Source organism: Artemia franciscana, chromosome 19 (genome assembly GCF_032884065.1).
Source record: "Artemia franciscana chromosome 19, ASM3288406v1, whole genome shotgun sequence".
In the NCBI taxonomy this organism is placed as follows: domain Eukaryota; kingdom Metazoa; phylum Arthropoda; class Branchiopoda; order Anostraca; family Artemiidae; genus Artemia; species Artemia franciscana.
Window position 1 is genome coordinate 32,313,909 of NC_088881.1, and position 15,402 is coordinate 32,329,310.

At 33.9% G+C, this 15,402-nt stretch overlaps 1 protein-coding gene across 5 annotated transcripts in view; it reads left to right on the plus strand.

Annotated features, from left to right (window-relative positions):
- Positions 1-15,402, plus strand: part of LOC136039573 (catenin alpha-like) — an 80,002-nt gene that overhangs the window by 39,214 nt on the left and 25,386 nt on the right. For all 5 annotated transcript variants that reach the window (XM_065723420.1, XM_065723422.1, XM_065723421.1 and 2 more), the window contains exons 7-10: positions 697-900; positions 3,232-3,414; positions 8,431-8,640; positions 11,531-11,822. In XM_065723420.1, the coding sequence (XP_065579492.1) occupies positions 697-900; positions 3,232-3,414; positions 8,431-8,640; positions 11,531-11,822 (889 nt within the window). The remainder of the gene's footprint in view (positions 1-696; positions 901-3,231; positions 3,415-8,430; positions 8,641-11,530; positions 11,823-15,402) is intronic.

Sequence of the window (15,402 nt, forward strand, 5' to 3'; positions counted from 1 at the left end):
AATTTATCAAATTGATAAATTGTTGTTTTTTTCAACTGGTTATGATTTCTGACTAACTTATTATTCTATCGGACCCTTACGTTGTACTATACTCAAAAGGCTGCATTCAGAAGCATTTTGATTTTTTTTTTTTTTTCAATCCTTACTTTTATACCCGACTAGAAAATGCTTATTCTTGTGCTGCTTATTCATTATTGCAAAGTATTAAAGTTTCAGAAAAATATATTATTTTATAAATTATTTTATAAATTTTATAAATTATTTTATATATTATATATTTCATATATAGTCTTATTTTATAAATTTTGATTTTGAACAGATATTGGGAAATGGCTCTTAAAAACGCACGTAGTATGGTATATAGAAAACTGGGTATTGAAGGGTATATATATATATATATATATATATATATATATATATATATATATATATATATATATATATATATATATATATATATATATTAATGTCAATATAGACATTAACTATAAACAATATAACAAATTGTATCCGTTATTGGTAGATTTCCATTTCAATTTAACATAGAAATGATATTAACATAATGACAGATTGAGGAAAGGGATTTTTCTTAACTAAGAAAAGGCTACATGGACTACGTAACTACATGATTTTAATTAAAAATCAACGGTGTAAATTAATATTCGAAATATTATATCAATATTTTGTATCTTTTAGGAACGAATAATCATGGACCCTTTGGCTTATAGTGAAGTCCGAACGAGGCCTAGTCTGGAGGAGCGACTGGAGAGTATAATTTCTGGTGCAGCTCTGATGGCAGATTCTAGCTGCACTCGTGATGATCGCCGGGAGCGAATTGTGGCTGAGTGTAATGCCGTTCGACAAGCTCTCCAAGATCTTCTTTCCGAATACATGACAAACGTAAAAAAAAATTTCTTGTTTATCTCTTTTTTGCAAAAAAAAAAAAATCGCCTAAATTATTTGAAGTTGAACAATGAATAATTGTAAATATATAAAAGGATTGCCTTCACTGGCGGTCCCTTAGAGTAAAAATCTGAAAAAGGAAGAAGAAACTATATTGAGTTTAATGTTGCTCCATGTAATAATATATCCTTTTTCTACCAATATAATTGAATAATGGGTATTGCTCAGGAGGATTAGAGAAAGGACAGAAAAGTAATCTATGAAAAATAATGATTGCTTTCATTATAATTGTTTCCATATTTTTCAGTTTTAATCTCTTAATTTTCACATGTTATAAATGATTAATGTGTTTGCTTGTCAAGAAAGGTTACAATTTTTTTTTAAAATTCATCCCCCTGAGGTCATTAGGCTCTTGTATATGATTTTTAGAAGAAGGCTTAACGCTTTCCGTTGAAACCTATCTTTATTTTAAATAAAACGATAGATATAAACTAAATAATAAACTAAAATAGATACATAAAAAATTGGCTTTTTCTGCTAATTCTAAATATATATGATTCATTAAGTCTAATATCACCCATCTAAAGCTACGAACCTGCGAAAATTTGCCTGTTTTTTAGAAAACTTGGATCCAAAATTTTGAGGGATCTTAATGAAAATTACGCCTCATATTCAACATATCGAAGAACCCCTATGTGAAGGTAACAAGTTCTTGTCTACAAAAAATGTATCGAACCGTTGGTGCTAGAAAACTGGGAGAGGGCTCATTCGAACGAAAATCAATAGCTTTAGTGTCATTTTTAAGTGACCAAAAAGACTGGAGGGCAACTAACTCCCCTTCCTCGCGCTTTTTTCCCCCAAGGACTTCTGGCCCAAATTTGAGATAACCACTTGGTTCAACATTGTTGAAATGTTCGTTAACTATGCCTTTGAGAACAGCATGACCTCCTGCAGTCCTTGGGGAGAGGGCCGTAAGCACGCAACTAGGCCATTGTTCAAATATATTATTTGTTATCGGGAAATATCCGGGAATTTTTCTGGCAGGGGTGGGGGTAATTTCCTGTGAGGGTTTAATGGGAGGGGTGATTTTACACGTGGGATTTGTCCTTGCATGATTCGAAAAGAGTTCAAAAATTAAATATAAAACAAGGTTTTTTTTTCAACTGGAAGTCAGAAGAACCATTAAAACTTAAAACGAACAGAAATTCTTCCGTTTGTGACGGCGGATACTTTTTCCTCAACCACTCATTCCTTACAATAAAGCTTGACTTTTGGTCCCATTTCTTTGAGAAAGACTGCTCAAACTCAAGGGCCGTTGCATTTGAATGAAAAGTATTTTTGTAGAACTTTTAAGATTTTAGCGTTGAGAGCGAGGGATTAAAGATGGTGCAGCCCTCGTCATGCATCGAACAATTTATGTTCGTCTTAAGTTTTAATGTTGTTCCTTATTTTTTAGTTGAAAAAACTATTTTTTATATATATTTTAACTTAATAAAGGGATTCAATTATGTCAGGTTGTCTCTGGTCCTTTTAATCATCAGCCTCGCACAAAATAACTTTTATAAAATGAATGCAACTCTGCTAATGTGAGTCGCGATCATTTATGCATTATTTATTGATTTTAACGGAATCCCAACAATTATGTATTGTCTAATGGCCAGCAATTAATTTTAAGAAAATATTTGGTTAAAATGAGGATAGTCATAGTTTGAAGTCTCGGCTCCAGGATTATTAATACCAACTATTGTTTCTTCTCAAATTTTTTTTACAAAACATTCCTAATAAATTCAAACTTCGCCCCTCTTCCCCACCACTTTGAAACCACCTCCCAGAAAAAAACTGAATATATTCTTGAAAACGCACTACGAGGGTAAGTTTGTACAATCCACACTTTCTGAATAAGGGATTACAAGATGTCCAACGTTTCTGTGGGGGGGGGGGATATTTAGCCCGGTTAGTCATATTTTCGTATATCTATTCTTATTGTCGAAGATACTATTGAAAATAAACTATGATATTATTTACAAATTATATTCTATTCACATTTATTTATTTCCATTTAATTGTATTTTAGATTAGTTCTTTCTTTTTTCCTTTTTAGTCCAAGTTTTTTGTTTTCTTCTTCTTCTTTTTCTCTTCTTTTCTTCCGTCACCAATACGGCCAGCTTCTTATTTTGTTGGTTGGTAATAAACCAGGGTTCTAAACCAGACTTTTGTACGGTTTCTTGTCGTCGAAGAAAAAATTTCTTCATCATCTCTAGGGAATTCAGAAAATTGCGCTGTCTATATCATGTGTGCAAAAATTGAAGTATATTTCATATTTTTTAGATGGGTAAGAAAGAGCAAAGTGATGGCCTGGGACGGGCAATTGATCATATGTGCCGCAAGACAAGGGACTTGAGAAGGCAGCTAAGAAAAGCTGTTGTTGATCATGTCTCAGACAGCTTCCTTGACTCAAACGTACCACTTTTGTTAATGATCGAGGCTGCTAAAAAAGGTTCAGAAAAACAGGTAAGTCTTTTATCTTTTCGCACGTTCTGCCCTAACAAGGGGATGTCATGTGTGCAAGTTTTCTGAAACTGAGTTGTTTCATGTTGTCTTCAATTAATAGCACCCATAAGTCGTTTCATGATTCTGGTAATTTTTTATCCTCTCTCTCCTTGATTTTCGCTTAATGCCACTTCCTGATTCAGTTAAAGGAAAAAAAATTTCTGTCCAACACTGGACTTACTCTGAATGCCACTCCCTGATTCTGCTAAAAAAATTTTATCTTCTCCCTCGAATATTGGACTTTCTCTGAATGTCACTTCCTGAAGCCACTTCCTGATTCTGTTAATTTTTAATCTTCTCTCTCCAATGTTGGACTTTCTCTGAATGCCACTTACTGATTCTGTTAGTTTTTAATCTTCTCCCTCCAATATTAGACTTCTCTGCATGCCACTTCTTGATTCTGTTAATTTTTAATCTTATTTCTTCAATATTGGACTTTCTCTGACTGTCACTGCCTGAAGCCACTTGCCGGTTCTGTTAATTTTTAATCTCCCCTCTCCAATATCGGTCTTTCTCTGAATACCACTTCCTGACTCTGTGAATTTTTAATCTTCTTTCTCCAATGTTGGACTTTCTCTGAATGCCACTTCCTGATTCTGTTAGTTTTTAATCTTCTCTCTCCAATTTTGGACTTTCTCTGAATGCCACTTCCTGATTCTGTTAATTTTTAATCCTCTCTCTTCAATATTGGACTTTTTCTGAATTATGTAAATGTAAGCTCCCCTCTTTTAATCCTAGTGATTTCCTATGCTTTTCACGCCGTTCAAGTCAGGAATCCCGGTTATACAAAATTTCTTTATGCGGGGAGGGGTCATATGAGTTATTTCGTTAGCGTGTAGTCTCTATCGCCGATTTAGGTCTGGATCAGAATCAATTTGTCAAAACAGCTGTCATATACACAGAAAAGAAATACGCTTGCACAAGAAGAAATTGAATTTGTTCGTGTGGCGTGTGATTGGGTTCAGTTTATGTCTCGTACGAGTGTTTGCACGGGCTGGTATAGTAGGTGACAGTAATGTGCGTTATTGACAACTTGAAAGAATAGACTGGGCAAAGTGACATCAATGGTGGATCATCAGTTAAATTCGGCCCTCATGGAGACTTAATTGGGTACTTCAAAAGCCATTGTTAATAAGGTTAAATTAACTGCGTATCATTACCGAAACTTCACCTGACATACTGCGACCACTCACTGTCATTTGGTTTGTTTTTCCTAGTTCCTCCCAAAGTAAATCTGGGTGCTTGGTGCAATATATTCTCAGTATTTCTGGTTTGGGTTGCAAGTACGGTAATAGACCCTTAAAGTCCAAACCAGCGGTGATAATCTTCGTCTCAAGACCCTTCAGCCAGGAATTGCAATGGGGGCTGGGGGCCCACCATCCTATGCTTTTGCACATCCTTCCTGTATACATTCCCTAAATTTCTCCAGGTACCCATATAGAGCTGGGTCAACCCTGTCTTAGCTTACAGAGTCACGCCAATGACTCGTGTCCCAAACCAAATAACCGGCTATACTAGGAGTTGAACACCTGTCCTCCGGACAAAGCACTCGCAATCCAGTGCGCCAACCATTCCGCTAGGACGAGGTAGGGTTTTCTTCAGTCCTACAGACTTGGCGTTTTTACGTAAGACAAAAATGTTGCTATGATTTGATAGCTGAGATTTCTTTATTGAATTATATTATAAAACCCAAATTGTATTTTTTTTTTTTAGACTCAGAAGCAAGCTGAATAAGAAAAGGTTAAAAACGAACATTTTCTTATTTTTTAACAAGTTTAGACCATTCTCTAAGATAAAAGCTAATATCAAAATTCCGAATAAGTGAATGGGTGGATATGAAGCTAGTAGATCCTTTGATATAAGTACATAACCCTTTCAATGTAAGTTAAAGTTGTAGGCGTTTCGCAAAAGTCTATGCTAAAGGGAGCAGAACCCATAAAAAAAGAAATAATTGCGTAAACTTTAATGTTCCAAGGATAACAGCAAAAATGCCTTATTAGGAGCTGTGCTGGTCTGCTGTTTTGCATTTCGGGCCATCCCCTTGTCCGTTCTTTCTTCTTCTTTTTTGCTGCACTTTTCTTGTCTTTCGTAGCAGGTTATAAAATAAACTGTTATTCTATTATAGTTGGACTAGTAGCTATGCTACTGTTACTCTGTAGCTCTGGCAAACTTCCAATTCAGAAAATGTTAAGCCTGATCTTGAAGAATGGTGCCGTCGATGTCATTATTGAAAAAAAATAAAAAATTGTATTTGAAAAAAAATACATTATTAATAATGTTATTGAAAAAAATACATTATTGAAAAAAAATAAAAAATTGTATTTAAAAAAAGATAAAAAATTGTAGAAAGAGCGATATATAATTGAATGTATAATTTTTTTTTTTTTTTTTTTGATCAGAATCGTTCTCAAAGCTTCAATTTTTTTTTAAAGGGACATGGGAATTATCATCCTATGATCATTATTAACCAGTTTTTGAGGGATTGTTTTGACAAGGGGGAAATTCATGCACGGTTGTTTTTGCACATTCAAAAAGCGTTCGACTTAATTTCTCAATTGATTTTATTTTCTAAGCTTAATAATTTGGGGGTTCAAGGGATAGCATTGGATTTAGTAAGTTCATATCTTTCCAAGAGAACCCAAGTTTCTGTAATTAATAATTATGTTTATTCTTTCCTTCCACTATCTTGTCCTGTTGGTGTTCCTCAGAGTTCGTTATGGGCCCTCTTTACTTTCTTCTTCATATTGACGATCCGTGTTTTGCTACAACATATTCTTCTCTAGATACACAGTTTGCTGATGATACAGCTGCTTGTGTGTGGGGTAAATATTTAAATGCGCTTCAAATAAATATTACCCATGTTACAGTCGTATTTCAAAATGAAATGATGACAATAAGCTTGTGCTTAGTAAGAAAAAAAATTATTATCAATTATAAAGTTGGGCGCAGTTTTCCAAACCCAACTGATATTTACGTTATGCTTCAAGACGGTTTATCGTCAATTGAAAGAGTGAGAAGTATTCTTGGTAAATATTTCGTAGTTCATATAATTGACTTACCCTTAAAGTGAACATACCACTCGGTTCCTTTTTTAATGTTCTTTACTAATATAATTATCGCTTCTATCGCAAATTTAAATTTGAAAACTTTTTGACCTATCTAACCTAACCTAAATATAAATAATTTTGACGCTGAGAAAACGTATTTTTTTGTAAAAAACAACCGAAAACGCATATTTTAATTGAAAATTCGGCGTCAAAGAAGAAGAAAACGGCATAAATGGCAAAATAAAATTTATTTATCCAACTTAGTCGCGGAAAATCAATGCTTGTTGATTATAACATTAAGAAAATGGATTTATTATGAATCAGTAAGCTTGAGACCAATGTTTTAAGCCCTTTTTATACCCCATATTTTGGTCATTTTCAAGACCTCAAAAAGCGCTTAATTTTAATTTGCGATAGAAGCGATTATTATATCCGTAAAGAACATAAAAAAGGCATCGAGTGGTATGTTCACTTTATTGGTAAGTCAATTATATGAACTGCGAAATATTTACCGTATTCGTTATCTAGGTGTGGTTATCGACGAGAGTTTGTTGTGGAAGGATCACAGCAATGTTATTCATGCGAAAGCATCATGTGGAGTTGTTATTATGAACCGGTTGAAAAAAATCCTTACTCCGCGCTTAAGTCACTTTATTTTACTTTAGTACAATCTCATTTTGATTATGCGGGATTGGCTTACCTAAATACGTTTCAGTCTGATCTTATTCCACTTCAAAAGATACAGAATAAGGCGTCCTTAAGTTAAAGCGTCCTCGTGTCCTTAAGTCATTTTTACCGTCCTCTTCCCTTTTGCCAAATATACCAATGACAGAATCGTTATATACAATTATGGATATTCTCCCGGTGAGTCTTAATGTCCAGTCCTCTATATTTTTGTTTAAGGTTAAATTCGACCCTGGATCTCTTCCTAATTATTTTTATCAAATGAGCGTGTGTTCTTTATGTCCCCAAATGCCCATTTCTATTCCATCTGGGTCTCGGCTCCCTTTGCCAAAATGTGAGAAGTCAAGATTTACATTGGGGTATATGGTTCCTTTGATTTGGTCTAAGTTTGTTGCATCTATAGATGTAACGGTGTCATTTACTGCCATTAGATTACTTACTGCCCCCATCCTTTCCATATATTTTAGCTGTCATACCCATCCTTCTCCCACTTAACATTTAAGGTATGGAAAATTGCCACGTTTCTAGGGTCATTAAACTTTTGACTTAAAGGGAATCAGCCCTCCCACCTGGACATGGTATTCCCGAAAATTATATTTCCTGTTGTGGCTTCAGCTATCATTCTTAGCTCTGACCTAATTAGTCGTAGTGCATATAATAGCATTTTTAAATTTGAAAAGTGTTTTTTAATAGCAAGTTCAGAGATTTTAGTGGAAAGCAAATTTTATCATTCCGGAAGTGTGTCATATGACAAAATCACAATTAATTAACCCATTAATTAAATATTCGGATAAGTGTGAATAATTTGACGGGGAAAAACTGTCATTAGATCTCGGCTTCCAGCGTCGCTCATTCAATGCTTTAAGAAATGAAAACTTATTTTGGTGAAGGATAGTGTCTTGTATTTATTATTTTACATATTTTATGATTGTTTGGATATGATCTTTCTGCACTCCCTGCCCACTGTAGCCTGATAGTTGGTATTATTATGTTAGTATTGTCTCGAATAAATTTGTGTTGGCGGTAGATTGGAGCGATATGTCTGTGTTCTTTCTTTAACAAGAGATACAGACAGGAATAGTTCTGTTTATTTGAATAATATGATGTATTTTTTCTGTTTTTTCTCATTGGTATACGAACTCTGCTCCCTGCCAATGGAAAATGCATACATTTCTGGAATTTATTGCTATTGTAATAAAGAACCTTGAACCTCAGTCGTCTTCTAATAGCACTTGCCTTTTTGTAGGTTGAAGAGTATGCTCAAACCTTTACTGAGCATGCCAACAAGCTTGTTGAAGTGGCCAATCTGGCCTGTTCGATGTCAAATAATGATGATGGTGTGAAGATGGTACGTTATTCTGCCGCACAGATTGAGACCCTTTGTCCCCAAGTAATTAATGCTGCTCGAATATTGGCAGCACGTCCAAAGTCGAAAGTTGCTCTGGATAACATGCAGGTACGTGGACGATATTATAAACTAGCTTACCTATCGCGTGCTGCTGCAATCATAAAAGAAAGGAAAACCGAGAATAATTCTCTAGCGAAAAATTCCCCCGTAGATTATGCTCCTTCTGAAAAATACCCCCCACGTGGAAATTCCCTCTGACAAGTCTCCTTCATTGGGAAATCGAGTTTATAAATAAAAAAAAAAAACACGACAATGAACTTAATCGATAAACATCAGTTTTCTTTCAAGTGTCATTCTTTCCACAGTAGAATTAATCCTAGACTGAAAAAGTTGTCCTTTACTCTACATTTATGTAAATCGCCTAATTAATTACATATAAATTACTAAAAATTAATTACTAAAAATTTAATTACTTACTATAATTACTAAAAAAATTACTACTAAAATATTACTAAAATATTACTACTATTATTAAATTAAATATTATTAAATATTAAATTATTAAATATTATTAAATATTACTACTAAATATTAATTACTAAAAAAAACTAAAAATTAATTACATAATTGGGTTTGATTGCATATGCAAAGGGTCAGAAAAAGATATGAGGATCAAATTCATTTTATATGGAAAACTCACCCCCCCCCAAAAAAAAAAAATCCTTCCCCGCGGAAAATTTTATCTGTATGTAATAGTATTCTTAATTATCATTCTGGAAGTGTGTCATAAAACAAATTCACAATTAATTAACCTGTTAATTGAATATCCGAAAAGTGTGAATAATTTGACAGAAACAAGTTATCAATTATTGGTCTTGAGGGGTCTCTAATTTCATTCAGCGTAAAAAGTATTAAGTGGGCCTTGGGACGAAAAAAAATCTTATTCCTCAAACCTTTGCAAGAGTGATCGGATCTTGGCAATCCGATGAACAGTGTAGCAATGCATACAGGAATGACAGACACACGTACATTCGGTTTTTTATACGAGAAAACAGACAGGACGATTCCAACAAAAAAAGAGGGCATAAAATCATGTTGTAAATTGAATTGAGGCAATATGAAGAGAAGGGGAGGTATATGTTAAAGCTAGGCTACCTAGGAAGGTTAGTTAAGTGGTTAGTTTCTTGTGAGGTAATTTTATGCGACTTGGGGGAAGAAGAAAATATTTGGAAAGGGTTAGAAACAAGAGTGGTCCTTACAGTTTCCCGATGTGTAGAGTGGGGAGGGGGAATTTATTGTATTTTCAGGGGAAATGTGAAGGGTTTTGTGTTTCCGAGAAAGGAAATTTTGGAGTGGATGACGAGATGAGCTTTGGGTAGAAAAATTTTGAAAAATGGGTGTATTAATAGTGTTAAGAATCTGGCGTGGTCTATTCGTTTGGGTGTAATTCATCGTGAGGGTGTTGTGTGATGACTTTGTTTACCTGTATTATTGTTTTTGAATGGTTTTCCGCTCTTTAATTTTTTGATCAAAAGTTTAAATTTAATCCTTTAACTGTATATTTGCCACCCTAGTGTGCAAATATGTAGCCCAAATGATGTGTTTTCCATCTGTTCTGTCACTTCTCTTTGTCTTTTTTCATGCTAAGTTGAAAGAAACTAAAGAAAGAAACCGGTTTACGGTGTGTCAATGCACGAACGACTTGAGCAGTGGGGGGATCCTCTATAGGAGGACAGCTGCGGCAGGGCAAAAGATCCAGATCTATGGACAACGGCCTCCGCAAAGGGCTGTCTTGACTCTCTTGGGGTACCTGCAAGACTGTGGACCTTGCGATAAACTCTGTTCCCACTTGAGGAGTGTTGTCCCTCGAGGAAATTATAGCCTAATAAACAACACAGCATTCGCACATGATTCTGATCAATGGATAAGTCTTCTGGGTCTGGTCTGGTTTGACAAGTGTTTTCGGGCTGAAAAATCCCTTCCTAGCTAATTTATCTACTATGCGTTGCCTCCCCGCAGTAGCATAATATTTGTAGGCATGAATATATAATGAGTTGGAGGTAATAGGCTTGATACTGTTTGTGTGGGATTTTGATTCTTGTTGATAAAAGAGCATCGCCAAATACTGAAAACCATGTTGTGACCAAGATGGATCCAGGATTGCACAAGGCCTCCATTTTTTACTGGAGGTCCCAGGGACATCTTGCTGTTCGGTTCTAAGCCGGCTTAAGTGCTTTGGCGTAGACTTGAGAAGATATGTTGATCCCCGTCCTGCACTGGTATCTGGGATCATTGCTTTTCCTGATGTCAAAGTAATTTCAATGATTCAAGGACATTTTTAAAAGTTTTATTGTTTTAAAAAGTAGAGTTGTGAGAAAGAGTCAAACTTTAGCGTAAAGAGTGAGGCCGCTGCGCCCCTTACGGGTAACTGATGTTCTTCTTTTTTTTAGTGTTATCTCTGGTTTTCCCTTTTTTCTTATAAATGTTTCATTTCCCTGGTTTGTATGTTTCATTTTTGTTTGTATGTTATGTGTTTTATGTCTGAGAAGATATGGGGGAGGGGAATATGCTTTCCTTCATTACATTTAGTTTAAATATAATCTAACGTGATTTAATATGGTATAAACATAAGTTTGCTATATTTGGCTGGGACCTGGTTACGACACTCTGAGAGGCGTATTGTAGAAAGAAAGTTAAAAATACCTTTAATATAATCACTTTCTACTTAGAATACACCTATCTGAAATTTGTTAGTAGTCTGTACCTTGTATTTTTTTAAGTTTTCGCCTTTTTCAGGTTAGTCTCTTTCCCTTTTATGCATTTATAAAACTCCTTATAAGTCAGCTTGTAGTTAAACTCGCATTATGAGATTGATTCAACAGTCCCAGGCATCAGTCTGCTGTCATCAGTCTCTTATCAAAAATGTCAACTGTCAATTATTTTTTTGTCCCTCCTCCTCCTCCCTTTGTGATGGATTTTACTATTTCTGGGTTTTCAGGCATTTAAAGAATCATGGGAAAATCAAGTTCGTGTTTTAACTGAGGCTGTTGACGATATCACAACTATTGACGATTTTTTGGCTGTTTCTGAGAATCACATCTTGGAAGACGTCAACAAGTGTGTACAAGCACTGCAGGAAGGTGATGCTGCAGCTCTTGATCGAACGTCAGCTGCTATCAGAGGACGAGCATTGAGGGTTTGCAATGTTGTTGCAGCAGAAATGGATAACTATGAACCAGGAATATATACAGAAAGAGTTCTGGAAGCAGTCAAAGTTTTGAAGGACCATGGTTAGTTTATCATCACATCCAATTTCGTTTTTAAAGGAAATAAAATCAATTCATTATTTTCAGCTTACCAACTATTACTATATCAGCTATTACAATATACAGCTTTTCAACTATATATATATATATATATATATATATATATATATATATATATATATATATATATATATATATATACTTATATATATATATATATATATACTTATATATATATATATATATATATATATATATATATATATATATATATATAAACGATATTAAATCATGACACTGTTAAAAGGATATTATTTGGTGGCCCAAGTTTACTTGTAGTTTCCCTCCCATTTTTTTCTTTACAGTGTCCTGAAGATAACACAAATCTGGATTTTATAACTCATATATATATATATATATATATATATATATATATATATATATATATATATATATATATATATATATATATATATGAGAGTGCCATTATGAGTGCCTGTAGGCTATGTATATAGTGCCTGTATGAGAGTGCCATCATTTTCAATTTATTAAAAATCCTTTGAATGCACTTTTCTCGGCATTTTGGATAGCTCCTGTCTTTTGCTATAACACAAGGTGGGAGTATCCACTCAGGTCATTTGGATAAAAAAAATTATTGACAAATCATAACACATCGAAAGATAACAATGTATTCCTCTAACAGAGTGAATATACGTCCTAGGGCTGAGAAAAAAGCTCCTGATTAATTCCTATAATACTATTACTAGAGGAAGTGAAACAAGAAAGAAAAAATTAAAATAGATACTGAAATCAAGTAAAACCAAAAAAGAAAAAAACTTCACGAGGGAACGACATCTTATAATATGTGGAAGCATGAATTATAATATGATAAACATTTTGGAGCGTTTTTGCTAACTTCAGCTGTAAAAAAAAAAAAAAAAAAAAAAAAAAAAAAAAAAAAAAAAAAAAAAAAAAAAAAATGTACATCCTTTTTATTATGTAGGTGAAATTTACCTTGGATACTGCTTTTTTATTTCCTTGTTTATTAGACCTTATAAAACTAGTACTAAAACAAAGACGAAACAAAACGCGAGGAAAGAAAAAGCAATACATATAGAAACCGGTTAAAACCAAAAAAAAATTATACAAAACCAGAAAAATTACACAATGAGGGAATGATATGCTATAGTGTTTTTGAGGTATGAGGAATAATATGACTGAATACCTTAGAGTGAATAATAATTTGTCTATATTTCATAGTAGCTAACTTGAACTTATCCAATAAAAGCAAAATTCTTTTCGCTAAATTTTTCATTGTATGAGTCGTATTTTTTTCCGATACTCCTATATCAAATATTTTTTAACCTAAGGAACTTTGTAGGTTTCGATTGCTTAAGATGGAAGGGATATGGAAGGGCTTATGATTTGTAATGCCAATTTTCTGTCAAAATACATCTATGGGACGGCATTTTATTTAATGTTATGCTTCACTTACATAGAAAATAGTCAATCAAATTCAAAGATATGTTACAAAATATCCGTATTCTAGAGCCAGAGAGTATTCATAAACTCTTCCGTGGGCTTATGGCAATATCCGGAGGCTGTTAACCATCTGACAATCGAACCGTACTATTTTGTAGATCGCACACTTGACGAATAATGAAGAAAAAGTCCCAAGATAAAAACCATTACAATACACTATGAAAGGATACAAAAAAATAAGAAAGAGTGTGGTAGAAAGATAAAAAATACGTTGAGTTTTGTCATTATTAAATAAAAAAACTAGTTTTTTTAACTGGAAGTAAGGAGCGACACTAAAATTTAAAACGAACAGAAATTACTCCGTATATGAAATGGGCTGTCCCCTCCGCAATCCCTCGCTCTTTACGCTATAGCTTTTAATTGTTTTAAAAAGTAGAATTGTGGCAAAGAGTCAAACTTTAGCGTAAAGAGCAAGGGATTGCGGAGGGGACAACCCATTTCATATACGGAGTAATTTCTGTTCGTTTTAAGTTTTAATGTCGCTCCTTACTTTCAGCTAAAAAAATTAGTTTTTTTTTATTTAATTTCTGAACGTTTTTGAATTAATGCATGTTTGGTTTTGGCTCACCGCAAATAAATTATTAAAATAAAATTTGTATATTAATTCTTTTTTTGGCTAAATGGCTTTCTCTTAGTTTTGATCAGACGATTTTGAGAAATAAGGGGTGGAGAAGGAGGCCTAGTTGCCCTCCAATTTTTAGGTTACTTAAAAAGGCAACTAGAACTTTTAATTTTTAACGAACGTTTTTATTAGTAAAAAATATACGTAACTTAAGAATTAACTTACGTAACAAACTTTCATAATCTTATATTTTTATTGTGTATACAAGGGGATTTGTACCCTCGTTAATACCTCGCTCTTTACACTTAATCGTAAGTTTTGTCCCAATTCTTTAAGAATGACCCCTGAATCAGAAAGGCCGTAGAATAAATAGTTGAAATTACTAAAAATACTTTAGCATAAAGAGCGAGGTATTTATCTCCTCCTAAATATCTCACTCTTTATGCTAAAGTATTTTTAGAACCCTTCACATGCGTAATAATCTCTGTTCGTTTTAAGTTTCAATGCTACTCCTTACTTTTAATTGAAAAAACGTTTTCATGTTTATTTTTTCTTTTTTTTTTACAGTAATGCTAGAAAATCCCGCGCCCTTTTCATTGAATTTTTCTTCCCCCATAACATATTCCTCCAAGGAAAGATCCTCCCACGTAGCCCCTTCCTCTCAACCCCACCCCCCAAACCAAAAGAATCCCACTGAAAAGTCTGTGCACTTCCCAATAATCATTGCTGTATGTAAACACTGGTCAAAGTTTGTAACTTGCAGCCCCTCCCCCAGGGATTGTGGGGAAGTAAGTCATTCCTAAAGACATAGTTATTATGGTTTTCGACTATGCGGAACAAAATGGCTATCTCAAAATTTTGATCCGAGTAGCCCTCCAATTTTTTTGGTCACTTAAAAAGGGCACTAGAACTTTTCATTTCCGTTAGAGTGAGCCCTCTTGCGATATTCTAGGACCACTTGGTCGATACGATGATCCCTGAAAAAAAACACGCACCCGTGATTTGTCTTCTGGCAAAAAATACGAAATTCCACATTTTTGTAGATAGGAGCTTGAAATTTTTGCTTTAGGGTTCTTTGATACGCCGAATGTGATGGTGTGATTTTCGTTATTCTATGACTTTTAGGGGGTATTTCCGCCTATTCTCTGGCTCGTAACTTTTGATGACAAAGACTAAATTTGATGAAACTTATATATTTAGAATTAGCATGAAAATCCGATTCTTTTGATGTAACTATTGGTATCAAAATTCCGTTTTTTAGAGTTTCGGTCACTATTGAGCCGGGTCGCTCCTTGCTACAGTTCATTACCACGAACTGTTTGATAGCAAAGCTGCATGACGTTGCTTAATTACATGGCATCCATTCTTAGGGACAATTTTGTGAATCCATGGATAAAAGCGAAGAAAAAAGATAAATGAAAAAAAAAAGATCAAGATAAAAAACTACATTGAGTTTTTTCATTATAGCAAAGCTACATGATGTTGCTTAACTACATACTA